Source organism: Pezoporus wallicus, unplaced genomic scaffold, assembly GCF_028554395.1.
Source record: "Pezoporus wallicus isolate ANWC-B61680 ecotype Strahan unplaced genomic scaffold, APGP_CSIRO_Pwel_v1 contig_5542, whole genome shotgun sequence".
Lineage (NCBI taxonomy): Eukaryota > Metazoa > Chordata > Aves > Psittaciformes > Psittacidae > Pezoporus > Pezoporus wallicus.
Genome location: NW_026640165.1, coordinates 32,803 through 46,361, shown reverse-complemented (window position 1 = coordinate 46,361; position 13,559 = coordinate 32,803). Strand labels below are relative to the sequence as shown.

Here is a 13,559-nt window from a genome sequence, read left to right as displayed (position 1 = left end):
TATCCAGTCCTAGCAGACATGCCTTAATAGACTGAGCCTTGCAAATACTGAGACATATCTCTTGCATTGTGTCACATTCAGTTTTACTGTTTCGTTAGATTGAAATAGAAAACATATGGAGCCACAAAGTTCTTTGTTTCAGCCCAGTGAAGCTTCATAGGAAACAGTTACGAGTGTATAAATTGTCCATACTTTCCAGTATCAGGTAGCATTTGTGATTGTATTTGCCAATATTCCAGCCTGGTTCCAAGTTTATTAAATGTTAGAAGAAAAAAAGGTCTATGGCCTGATTGCTGCATATTTCTGTATCCAGAGGCTAATGACCTTTCGATTAATCCAGTTTCTAAATGCCACAAAGATTGATGGATGAACTACCTGTGGGAGTATGTGATACTGGTGCAGGTGATTTCTTCTGCTAGAGGAAAGGAAAGCTAACTGCTTCTTAAACTGTGTCTTCTGTAGGAAAAGGTTGTATCAGTTCTGATTCACTTGGGACTAATCCCACAAGGACTAACACAGTGGCATCTTTAGAAAAACGCTTCCCTGTAAAACGTTCTCCTTACACTTCGGAACACAAACACCATTTGAAGTCAGCTCCAGCACTGAAAGGTGTGGAGCTCTATTAACATTTCTGGGTGCAAAATGAGAACGGGAATCTTCCATTGCCTGAGAAGCCAGGCTTGAGCTCTCACCAAACTGCAGCTCGTCCCTAACAGTTTGGTTCCACCAAAGGTCGTTCTTGGAAAGCAAAATTAATGCTTCCTTTTTCCTTGTCCTCACTAATATGAAAGCAGCTTTTTCTTTTAAACTCATGGCTATTCTGTTATCAAGTGACTCATCAACAAATACTACTGCAACTTTTCCCTTTAAAAGGGGCCGTAGTAGGTACAGTACGTTTATCTTTTGGAGAACATTCTGGTATTTGTTTCATTTCATTGTCATTGTGTTTTCTGATGGTTGATGTTGGTTAAAAAGGAGATTGCAAGAGCTCTTTTTTGAATAGCAGAATTTCTTAGGTGTTATCTAAATATTCAGGTCTTAAACCAGGAAGGATATGGGAGTCCAACACACATGTAAAGGGAAATGAAGACAGCCTACACCTCATTTGGTAAAAGACTAAGAATAATTACTCTTAAGTTTCCTCTTGAAGAAGCAACAAAAATATCATAGTACTGGCTTCTCACTGACTGCAAATCGCTCTTCAGAAGGGACATGGAGGTTCCTGGAGTGCCATATTTGAGCCATCGTGTGTACTTGAACTGGATGCCATCAAATGATAATACTCCTGCAGCCAACATAGACCTCAGAATACACCAGATTTGATGTGCTGTTATCACTTCGTGTAACCCAGAACATGCTTGCAGGATGCGTCATGCTTTTCCCATTAGCTGCCTGCCTCCACTTGCTTCTTCAGCTTTATTTCCCCTGCAGTGGCACTACAAACAGTCCTCTCATGATTAAGTTTTTATTTTCCATTACTTTTTACTCTTGATTGGGTTTTGGAATCTCATCTCAGAGAGTCCTGTTCAAATCCTCTGCTTTTTGTTATGACTGACCCAGTCAAACATTTCTGAATTTTGGAGTGGCTCAGGATGCACACCATGATGCAGAGCTGTATTTCCTACCTACCCTCTCTCAGTAAAAAGGATAAGGATCCAATAAGGATCCAGTGCTGCTCAAGCCCTGTGTTTGGGCCAGCACTTTTCTCTGACTTATACCAAGTGCTTTGCCAAAGATAACCATAATTATTTGCTAAAATGCTTTTATTCATCGATGTGCTAATTTAAGACAGTATATAAATAAATACACAGGCTCCACCATGGTACAGAGAATCTTAACTAAATGACCTATTTTGCCATTTGGTGGTGATTCATGAATGGCTGTTTCTGGCAAACTAATCAACTGTAGCTCCAGGCATGGGACAGCATAAGCTTCCAAAAGAATAGTAACAGCTCCCCTTATACATGCTTGAGCCAGCTGCCATACATTGCAGTTTCCACGGAAAACAGGAATTTGGACTTGGATGAGTTGATTTGTATTTTATAGCTTAGAGCTTAGAGCTCATATAAATTGTGCACACATTCCTCAACAGCACAGGCCTCCCTAATATAAAAACAGATAGAGCCTTGTGTTGGTGTGTTCATACAGTGCGGCAGTGTTCAGATCCTGCAGGGGTTGAAAAGGAGCCCTTCTGGTGTCTCTAATTTTGTTCCTTTTCCATGCCTTCCCACTTACCCTGTCCTGCTGCGGTGGTTACGTTACAGCTGTGCCTCTTTTGTAACCATGCTCAGCATTTTTACTTTGGGAATAAAAGAGATGCTCTGTAGTAGCATTACTGGCAGCTAACAGACCACTTCAATTTGGGTTTTTAACTAGTATCGTGCAGACACAGTATATTACATTATTGAAGAGCATAGGAAACTGGCCAGCAGGGAGGAAGGTGGCCTTGCTGTGGTGGTGACACCAGATGAGGTTGGATCTCCTGAAGAGGGCAGGAGGTGTGGAGCTGGCTCTCCCCAGTGAGCACACAAGGGGAGCTCTCTGGAATGCAGGAGTCTGCATGGGGAGGCCGGGGCTCTGTGCAGCAGGAGCAGGCTGACAGCCAAGTGCAGGACTGGTGGAAAGAAAGAGACATTCAAAAGGCTGGAAGTGCTGGGCTGAGTTTCTTCAGCTCAGGAAGGCAAGAAAGGTGCTGGGCTGATGCTGCCTACAAGCAGGGAGAGGAGGGAACTGCTCTTCAACATCTTATTAGGATGTCTCATTCAGCAGGCCCAATTTCCTCCTATTTCTGTGTCACTTTGTTCTAGCTCATTGGTTTTGTGTTCTAACACTGCAAAGGGGCAGTGGCCACAAATGCTGAGGGAGTTCAGAGCAGTCATGGGTGGTTTTGGGCATAAGCAATTCTCTTCAGGTAACAGTAAGACTCTGTAACCCTGCCCATTCTGTATCTGTTTCAGAAACAATACACTTGAGAAAGAGGGGGGTGACAGAAGATAACTACAGGTGGAGAGGTTAGTCAGAAAGAAAGCAGAAGGTGAAGCAGGAAAGGATAAAAGTACATGGAGGTGCCAGACTGTTCAAAGACAAAACCAGAGATTGGGACCTGCACAGTCACTATAACCTTCCCATACAGCAATGAAAAACCTCCCTTGAGGCTGTGATATCTTTTGATGTAACTGGTTTATTAACCTTGTGTGTATTTCTCGTGTGGCATGCAACATGTAAGGAGAGGCTGAGACTTGCTTTGCTCAGTCACAGGAAGAGCAGGCTTGGGCTGGAGGAAACTGTGGTGCTGTCTGTAACTGATCAGAGGACACAGACTGTCTCAAAGATGCACCAATAGAACAAGCGATGCATGTAAAATTCTGATCACATACAAGGAAACTATTTTCTTTAATCAGCAGGCTGATCAAACACTTGAACAGGATCTCAGAAAGGTTGAGCAACCTTCAGTCCTAGCGACACTCAGCCAGCAAAGCTGTGACCCACCTAGTGTAGCTGGATCCATTCAGCAATCTCCAGCAGCCCCTTCCAACCTGGTTTGTTCTGTGACTAACGCCCAAGCCATTACCTTCTCCTGTAGTTTCCACACCACCACTTACAATACTGATAGCTTTCGTTAGAACAGGAACTTTTGCTCAGGAAACAGCTTGTGTTGGTCACTGGAGAAACAGCCTCTGCAAACCTTATTTTACTTTTGTAATTCATTCTTTTCTAACTCTTGTTGCAGACAAGCTGTCCTGAAATACACAGCCAAACTGGAGAAACAAGAACACAGTGATGCTGACCCTCCTTCCTGGCTCGGATACGACCGGGATGGCAACATACTCACCTTCACCCAAACACATGCACTGGAGCCTGAACAAATTCCTCAAACTGAAAAATGAAGGAATTGTGCAACACCTTCTCCAGTTGCAGGGTTTTCACTAGAGCACAAAAGAACACTCTATTGTTTTTATTAAAACTAATCATACTTGATAAAAGGCTGTTTATTGCTGTAGGAAAAAAGCACCACAGATGTTTTTCACAGTCTGCCTCCAAGCAAGGCAGTCGCACTGAAACAGCTTTGCTAACTTTCAGATCTCGATTTGAGCTGTCTTCATCTTCCAATAATGAGAAGCTTCTGTAGTCCCCTGCAGTGAGCAATAACTACATCTGCATGTGTTTGGGGTTCTTGTTTGCCATGAGGGTCCTCTCCAGGACATGAACACTTTGACTCCCCACAGATCACACTTGACACAGCTGGTACTCGTCAATACAGTGTTCCTGAGCAGAACGGTGCAGAGGTAGCCACTACAAGCTCCTCAGCACAGCTATGTGCGTGCATCTGAGCAGGATTCTCTACATCTCAACCTGTGCACAGAGCCCCAGTTCTCATAAATGCCCTTCAGCTGGGTTTGGGTCTCTAAGCAAGCCCATTTTCACACTTGCAGATCTGAACTATTCTGGCTGGTGGCTGACAGAGGCAGGAGGCTCAAAGAAAGACGAGCACAGATAAGAAAAGTATTAAAGGAGAAGTTTTCTCCAGTTATGAGAACGTCTTCTCATGAAACAGACAAACCAAAGCGAGCACACATGGGATTTGCCTTTCAAATCCTAATTACTGATAACCTACTGCTCACCCCTGGCCTGGAGAAAAATACGAAGTTTCACCTCACTAAAGCAGAACAAGACATTACTCAAAAGCCTTTGGGGAAACTCCCAAAGATTTGTCTTTCTTCAGCTCATTCCTGACCTTTATATAAAAGTTCTAGCTGGTCTCAACATTTATTAGCTTAGAAAGAATATAAGCAGAGCAGCACAATTTTTCTGACAGCTTATTTAAACTTCTTTCAGCAAGAAGCTAACAATCCTGATGCTTAATTGCAGCTCATTTTAGAACATGAATGCTTTAGCTTGCTTTCTTTTGAACATGGAAGAAATAACAGGCTTTCTTACTGCACTCTCCCTTAAAACTGCTGATGCAGCTGTCCCAAAACACACAAACTGAATCATAGGCTGACAGGCTTTGTATGCTGGGTGAGTAATGGAACCATTAAATGCATTTGATTTAGTGAAACCTCTACTAGACTGGTGTTATTTGTCGATGCTGTGTGATTTTAGAGGGGCTTCGCTCACTTTTGACTTCTGCAGTGAACAGAAATCATTAGTTCCAACAATTTGTCAGGAAATCTAAAACCATTACACATTTATTAACTTTGTATCTTTTAGAAGAATGACAAGTAACTAGCAACAATGTATTGCTTTTAGTAATAATATTAGCAATGTGCTATATATTAGTGTTGATATTAAAAATACACATTTGCCATAAACGTCTGTGCCCAATTTATCCACACAAACAGTACACACAACAGCAAAAAACACTGGGGTTTTAACCACCCTGAATTAGAGTATAAATGCTGCCTTTGACTATTGAAGCTGTTAGCCAGGGGCAATTACACCTCCTGGGGAATCCTGTGGGAACAGAGTTCATTTCATAATGTACCCTTATGAACTAAAGTACATACTCACACATACACAGCTTAAAACCTGAGCCAACACTCTGAACTCCTCTTTGCTACGCTCAGTTGGCAGGAAATTCCTCAGTTTTTAAACCACAAACTTCAGTACTACTTTTACAAGGTGCCATACACATGCATGGAAAAGCTTTTTAAAAGCTCCATTTCCTTTACTGTGTGTTTGCATTGTGGTAACACAAAATCCTCCACAAAAATCACATATACCTCCTCCCCTCACATCCTTCCTCTGCCCCCGAGAGCTGACAGACAGTCCCATCATGCAAGGCTGACAGTCAAAGGAAATGCAGCAAAGAAACAGATCACGGTTCTCATTTATTAGGCCAATACTTCCATTTTGTGGCAGCTTTTACCTGAAGAGCACAGTGATGTGGACTCTTCCCTTACTCCAAACTTTTGTTTGAAAGTTACCAGTTTTTAAACTGCCACAGTGAGTGCTCAAGTTATACAAATCCCGAATATGTAAGATCGTGTTGTTCCTAAAAGGCACTAAAAGTGATCTGTTAAGCATCAGCCACAGTCACAGGCAAATCTTGGGTGAAAGCACCCTCATTTTTAATATTGTTTCTTTCTTATATTAAGAATATACATCAAAAAAGGTTCATAATTTTACAGAAATGTTCCTTTACAATCTCTTTGGCCTATTTCCCCTTTAAGAGCTCTTCAGCTTGACAGACTGGATCCAACTTTGGCTTTTAAGACACACTTTGCCATTTTGCGTGTCAGCCTTAATCCACCTGTCTGTTTCATCCCGTTGATTCATGTGACCTGGAAAAGAAAACTCTATTCAGTTTGACACTCAGTAAACATATCATCTTCACAGTGCCATTTTTCCAAGCTCACTGGACATAGTTACATGACTTTTATTTAGTAAAAGTTATGTATTTTTAACAGGGGCTTCTGACATTTCATTCTTGATGCAGTTTTTTTGCATTAATACAATTCCCCATAAGATTTTTATTTCAATAAAGTTGGGGGGTTTATTACATAGTTCTGCAGTTTTTGCTATGGCCTGGAGGCCAGGTGCCCACCAAAGCCATTCTATCACTGCCCTCCTCAACTGGAACAAAAGGCTGATGGGTCAAGGTAAAGGCATAGAGAGATCACTCACCAGTTACTGCCATGGGCAGAACAGATGTGACTTGTGGAAATTAATCTATCACCAATCAAATCAGAGTTGGATAACGAGAAATAAAATCAGATCTTGAAAACACCTTCCCTCCTCCCAGGCTCAACTTTGCCCCCAAATTCTCTATCTCCTCCCCACCAGCAGCACAGGGGGATGGAGAATGGGGGTTGTGGTCAGTTCACCACACACCGTTTCTGCTGCTCCTTCCTCCTCAGGGGAGGACTCCTCACATTAGACATTAATCTCACTAAGTAATTTGAAGTTTTGATCCTCATTATAAACACAGAAGAGAGACAGGGGTAAGACCTGGTTTTCCAGATGACCAGACATGTTGTTACTATTACTGCTTTCACTCACCCAGAGCTGTCTGTCTTCTCACATGTTTCACAGAAACTTAGTATGCATGGTCATGCTCTGAAAAGCTCACAATGTAACAGACAAAGGAGGAAGTTCAACTTACCCTCATTTTACAATTAAGAAACTGAGGTCAAGAAAGAATAAACGACCTTCCAAATTTACCCAAAAGATTCATGACCAAATTGGGAATTTAACTGGATCTTTTAAGTCCCAAATCAGTAATTTTATCACAAGATCAACCTCCACTTTGGTTTATCTTCACAAAATATCACTTATTTTTACTTTAGTGTTCATGTGACTGAGTGAATTCTAAGTTTAGAACTAATTTCAGCCTGGAATAGCATAAGGGATGTTAGGAAAGCAGATTATGAAGCAACTTTGCAAACATGCTCTGCTCTGACCTGTAACACAGCTGAAGTTAAATTTTGGCCACGTCAAAACAGTGGCAAAACTCCAACTGACATCACTGCATTGGTTTCCACAACTCCAGCCTTTGTGCCAGAACCTTCAATAGCATTTCACTATTTTGGTACTTCTAAGTGGGATTAAGTTACAGTTATGGTCCAAGCCCACATCAGTTCACCAGCAGGCTGAGGTACTGCTTAGAAGTATGGGATTTTCAGAGTCCAACACTGATCAGGTTCTCCCACTGAATGAAGAGGTATTTCAGTGTCTGTTCTCATCAGACTACAACATACCTTCAAGGATCTACATGGAGATGTCCTAGTACAACTTCTGTGCTCCCAATTGCTACAGGCAGCAGCAGCCTCAATCACACTCAGTCTCAGGATCATTCCTACCGTAAGGCAGAATCCATAGTTCCACTCCCTGCCTAATTACAACTTCAATCTATGGTGATCATCACGAAGTTAGACGAATGCATGGTACATGAAATACGTTAAAATCTGAAACTTCAATTCCTCAGAAAGCTTCCCTGACCCATCAATTTGCAATGGTATTGCATCAGGAAATATACAACAGAAATGACAACAACATCTGTCTTTCAAGCAGAGGTAACCCTTAAAACATTAGATCAGTTTGAATTTTACACAGGAAATAGCCTCCAGGTGTCAAAAAAACCCCAAACTAACAAAAAATTGTAAAGGACAATTTCAGCTGATCCCTTAACAGAGTTGTAGGGCACTGAAAGTACAGCTTTTCTTTCTATGGAAAGAGGACACAACCAATGTATTTCCAGAAAGCATACATTGGAGTGCTTGGTCCCAGTTTCTCTCTCTCATGTCTTTGTCACTATGGCTTGTAGTTCCATACAAAGAACAAATCCTGAAGCACAGTCAGCCCTGTATACGAACACCTTCACACACTGCTTATACCCTGCCTAAAAAGTTAAAGTGTTCTGAAAAAACACAGGCACAAATTAATATGAGCTGCTGCGAAGCTCAGTTGGTGCCTGAGCTCTGTTTCTCATTTTGCATTTGCTGTGTGAGCTTAGGAAAATGTTTTGTTCCTTATGTTTCTTCTTGGAGATTTGCCTGTGAACGAAATGCAAAAAACATCAAACTGCAGGAAAGTCAGTGTCAAGTTCCACTCCCCAGGGATTAACATCTTCAAACTAGTTTAGGTTGTTAAGCTTATCCTCAGTAGCAGATCAAATCAAGCTTAAGGTATTTAAGTAACTTTGTGTATGAAGCACTAATCAAGCAAAAAGGTTGGAGATCTGTTGGTGACAGTTTGGTCTTAACTGTACTCACTGCCTGTACCCTGAATACTGTGGGAGTGTGAGTGGATTCTGAGGATCATTTTGCTAGCATGATTAAATCACAAAAGCCAACTGCCTGCTGGATTCAGAAGGGGGGCATATCAAAATTAATAAAGGATTTAATTTCAAAACCACCCAGTTAATACAACACATGTGAGCTCAGGACAAGACAGATGCACCACTCTGCTGCATGGTCACCTTTTCCATTTGCTTTGTTTTGTTGTTTTAGGGTGTGTGTGTGCGTGACCCCTTCCAATACGTGCTGGTGTCTAAGGCAGGCAACACCTTTAGAGAACTTTACGCGGGCAAGTACTGGTACTGACTGTTTATTCACTTCCCTTCCCAGAGATTACAGAAGTTAAGGAGATCTTTATTTTCATCTACTAAAACACATAGAGAGCAGCCTATTTTACATGTCGTTCACTGGTGTCGTTAGGTCTGTGGTATCTCTCAAACAGCCTGTGAACGGCTCGAGTTAAATGCAAGCTGAAACCAATAAAAATCTGTAGGATAGCATCTCATCTCATGTGTTTTATAAAAGTTGGATGAACTTTCCATCTGACTTGAAGGAATGTAATCTTTTCCAGATAGAACCTGGGTATTTGTTTGTTTTTTCAAGATACTGCTTAAGGATCAAGGCTTCACAGAGGGACAATGTTTAACGGGACACTGTAAAACAAAGCTATTCCCACTCAGCTCCAGTGGCAAAGAGTCAATAAAAATTGCTTCTAGGAAAGAAGGAAAGTTCTGAAGTGCCTTGAGAAAACAGGGAGGGACGTGACAATGGATAGCGTTACTTGGGGGATCAGAACCGTAACTGAATGCGAGTCAGCTGCACAGTGGGAGAGGAGAGCTGCACTTGAACAGCTGTTACAGTTCAGGAAAGACTTAGGTTTCAGCAGACTGACAATACAAGCTCTTTCAGTTATTTCCCTTTTAAAGGCAAGTTGTTTGCCTCACATTACTCACTGCCCCTTCAGCTTTATATTTAACCCTGGCACTCCATGTAGCTAAACACACACACATTACCTGAAAGGAAACAATAGAGAATTTCTGATAACAAAAGCACATAAACACACCCGTAAAGCTTTGCGCATTGTACACGAGACTTCAGCAGTCAGCTCCCTCCTTGCACACCGGCTTTGAAGCAATCCTAATGGCTAAGTCCACAGTACTTCGTAGGCCACATTCCCAGTACGAGCCATTGTGTGAGTGGTGAGAAATAAGTTATTCCTGAAGGTAGGAAGCATCTGTCTAAATCCCCTGTGTTCCAGAAGGGAATCCAGATCTAACCTCAGCCAGACTTAAATTCTTACTATTTCAGTGCATGACTGTTGTAAGGAGAAAGGTTCTCCTCACCACAATCTACCTGGAGAACCAGATGGGGTGAAAAGACTTGAAGTATGTTATTAAGAGAAGCCCAACATGTCAGAGAAAGGACAGTGGTATCAGTGTCCATGTTCTCAAGGGGATCTGGTAATTAGACAGGCTCTCTCCAGAGGCACATGAACAGAAAAGCCATCTAAGGTGTTCCTGGTGATCAGAAGAGTAACGGGATGCTGGATCAACTCATAAGGTAAAGGCAACATCTATCTGGAAACTTTCACGGGAGAAAAGGGTGTAGAGAAGACAACAGGGGATTCCTGTCCGTATTCAGGACAGACATTTGAGGGAATGCGTAAGTTAACATGCAAGAGAGCACTCTACTACCTGTGTGCATGGCCACCACGAGGCATGGCTCCGAGCAGAACACTCTTCACATGTGGCTCAGTGAAGCTTTAGTGCTATAGATGGGGTGTGATAGTACCAAAAGCTAAAAATGCTGTTAGCTGCTGCAACTGTTGTCACACTGGATGACACAGGGAGCACATACACCTCAATTTGGGTGTAATTCCCAAAGAGTACGTTCTTTGTAAGAGGACAGAAACATACAGAGAGGTTGGTTTGCCAACTTGAAAGTAAGAACAGGAATTCGCAATAACCTACACAGACAAACATCCACAGCCTCTGAGGAGCACCTGTGAGACTTTCACCAAGGAAAACTCACTGAAGTGCTGAAAACCAGAGGGAGCAAGTGACTTGCCAAAGCTAAAAGCTCACTCGTCACTAGAACTGGGGCTAGGCACGGGGAAAGATCTGGAATCAGATGAGTCCCTGGCACCACTCAAAGATGGAAGATTTACACGGTTTAAGGAAAGGGGTTATGTTCCAGACAGACAATTAGATTTGGAAATTGGTACCACCAGCTACAAGGACCTAAAGAAAGTCTCCAAATGACTGCAAGACTTCTTCCAGCGAGTTTAGTTGTCAGCACACAGGCTGGCAGTGGAAGTGGGCAGAAGCATACCCACTGTCTGCATTCATTCACTATCCATGTGTACCCACCCCCATGCCTCATAACCTTCATTTGAGTTACTGCAAGGTGGGTGGGATCAGATGGTCATATCAACTTCAGACAAGACAAAACAGGTCTGAAAGCAACCTAACCAAGGATGCACTTTATCTAACCCAACATGCTCACCTACCCTCTTCTTCACAGTCTGCAGTACTTGGAGTGGCCTCACCAGACAAGTGCCTACCACCAGAAAGTTTATCTTATTTTTTAGAAAAGTTTTCCTTACTGTAACATCAAATCATAATTTCTATTCCTATGACCAGTGGGCAGAGAACAAATTATTTCTTCATTTCTACAGTAATTTCTTAAATACTGGAAAAAAATTCATCTTCCCTTAGTCTTCTCTTCTTTAGACAAAACCAACATTTCTTTTAGTCTTCTCTCATTAATCATGCTTTTAGGCCCCTCATCATGTGCTCTCCTCTGGAGTCTCCACAGTTGTCCACATCCCTTTTTGAAGTACAGTACTCAAAACTGGACACATGCCAGCAAAGTATTACTAATGCATGTAAAGCCAAGGGGTTATTTTGAGTTTTACAGAACAGTCATGCTCGTATACTGTTTATTTTCTTTTTAGCTGTGTAACACTGTTGTTTCCTGTTTAATGACTATTGATATATTCCTCCTCTTGGAACCACACAGGTCATTATTCCTATCTTTGTACTTTGAATTAACTAGAACAAATGACTTATTGGAAGAATGGCCTAAAAAGCATACAAATCAAGATTATCTGAGTTTCAACTTCATCCTTCAGTGTTTGTAAGCCCTTTAACACAACAGTCTCCTAAGCTCCCTTTCTGCTTAATTGCCAGTCACTTCTTAGTCTGCTATCTTTCCTCTTGCCATATATAGTATGAGATACAGTTAATGATCTCTACAATCCTAAATCAGCTGACTTAAGAATACAGGCAGACCTGGAGACATGGGGAAGGTAGAGATGTTGAGCAGGAAGGGCTTCCCTCTTCACCAGGGAAAGGAAAAGAATGCCTTGACATGACTGTCACCAGAAATTAAAGGAGTTACTCAAGCACTCAAACCAGACAGCTGAAAAAAAACTTTCACCAATGGAAAATGCGCCAGTGGTTAGCATGAAAAATCTGGCTTTATAACAGATTTCATTATACCATACATACTACTTCCAAGAGTGCATGCTGATGTCAATGGAAACAGATGCCTTGTCCTTGCAAATTACTCTGAGGAGTAAACTCCCTGGCACTGCTCTCCAACTCCTTCCATGTATCAGCAAATGTCCCAGTTCTGCAGGAAAGTTCCTTCCTTTTCTAAAAGATCAAAACACCTTTTCACACTCTCATCACTCTGCCTCCAGAGCATTGACTCCAGGCTTTCATCTTCTTGCTTTGACTAAATCCCACCCTAATCCTTGACTACCCTACAAAACCCTGGATGTGGCTGCTTGTGGGACTGTAATGCACCGAGTTCCCCACTCAGTGTGGAAATGGGAGATGCAAAGCAAGATAATGATGTAAGTCGTAACTGCTGTAAAAGCAGAAGGGAAGGCTTTCCTAGAGCTGGTCATAGACAAGCTGTATATCTACCCCATTCACAGAACTCTGTCTTCCCACTACAGTCTCCTCTCTAAAATCTCCCAGAATATTCCCAGTGGCAAGTGAAGCTTCCTGAAAGCAGCTGGTTCCTGTGTTATCCACATAAGAACTGGCCAGCTTCTGACAAATCATCTCTTTTTAAACTAACCTTTGAGCTCCAAAGCATAAAAGTCTAAACTGCCATGCTCTTGTGACTGTTTTTCTACTTGCAAAACCCCTCTTCTCTCTCCATTTTGTATTTCTTCAGTTGCAGCAGCAGGGCAGCTACAGACTTTACCTAAAATTTCAGCAGTGGATAATGTTTTCACGATATAGAAGCAGTATTAAACGATTTTTAATTATTTCAGAATCTACTTGCACAAGGAAATTCTCAAATACCAACTTTAAGAAGTTTACTGAGAATAAGGGAACAAGTGCTTGTGCAGTAGAAATACACTATCCCCACAGGTTAAGGTAAAGAGGAGAAGCAGGAAGCAACTCCCTTACCATGCCTAAGGAATGGGCAAATGCTGCCTCTTTCTTTCCTAAGAAAGAGGTGGAACTGTTTTCAAAACAATAAGAAAAGGAGCAAAGCACATGTTAAACCCAACTACTCTTTATGTTTGTTGCTTCTACCTGACCAGTGAAGAAAGGGGAGAAGAACATCACTGGCTACATTACATGAGAAAAAACTGAAAGCTAAATGGCAGGTATAGAGACAGATGAAGACATGTTACTTCACACCAGCACTAGTTTAGCTGAACTGTATCCTGCAGAAAATCCATTCCAGGGTCTCCTTTTCATTCACCTACATTACAATCAAATTAGATGGATGTTTAATAAATTGTTGGTGCAACGATTATCAACAACTGATAATCACTGGCCTAACGCTGTTCCC

The 13,559-nt window shown here is 41.9% G+C and overlaps 2 protein-coding genes across 2 annotated transcripts in view; one reads left to right on the top strand and one right to left on the bottom strand.

The window, feature by feature from the left end:
• The window catches only part of FBXL13 (F-box and leucine rich repeat protein 13), an 84,436-nt gene extending 80,549 nt beyond the window's left edge, over positions 1-3,887 (top strand). The window contains exon 21 of the mRNA XM_057417847.1: positions 3,731-3,887. Within this exon, the coding sequence (XP_057273830.1) occupies positions 3,731-3,887 (157 nt within the window). The remainder of the gene's footprint in view (positions 1-3,730) is intronic.
• A 2,257-nt stretch (positions 3,888-6,144) lies between these two features.
• FAM185A (family with sequence similarity 185 member A) overlaps positions 6,145-13,559 on the bottom strand; it is a gene marked incomplete at its 5' end in the record, with an annotated part of 40,213 nt that continues 32,798 nt past the window's right edge. Inside the window, one exon of the mRNA XM_057417780.1 lies at positions 6,145-6,284. Within this exon, the coding sequence (XP_057273763.1) occupies positions 6,169-6,284 (116 nt within the window). The remainder of the gene's footprint in view (positions 6,285-13,559) is intronic.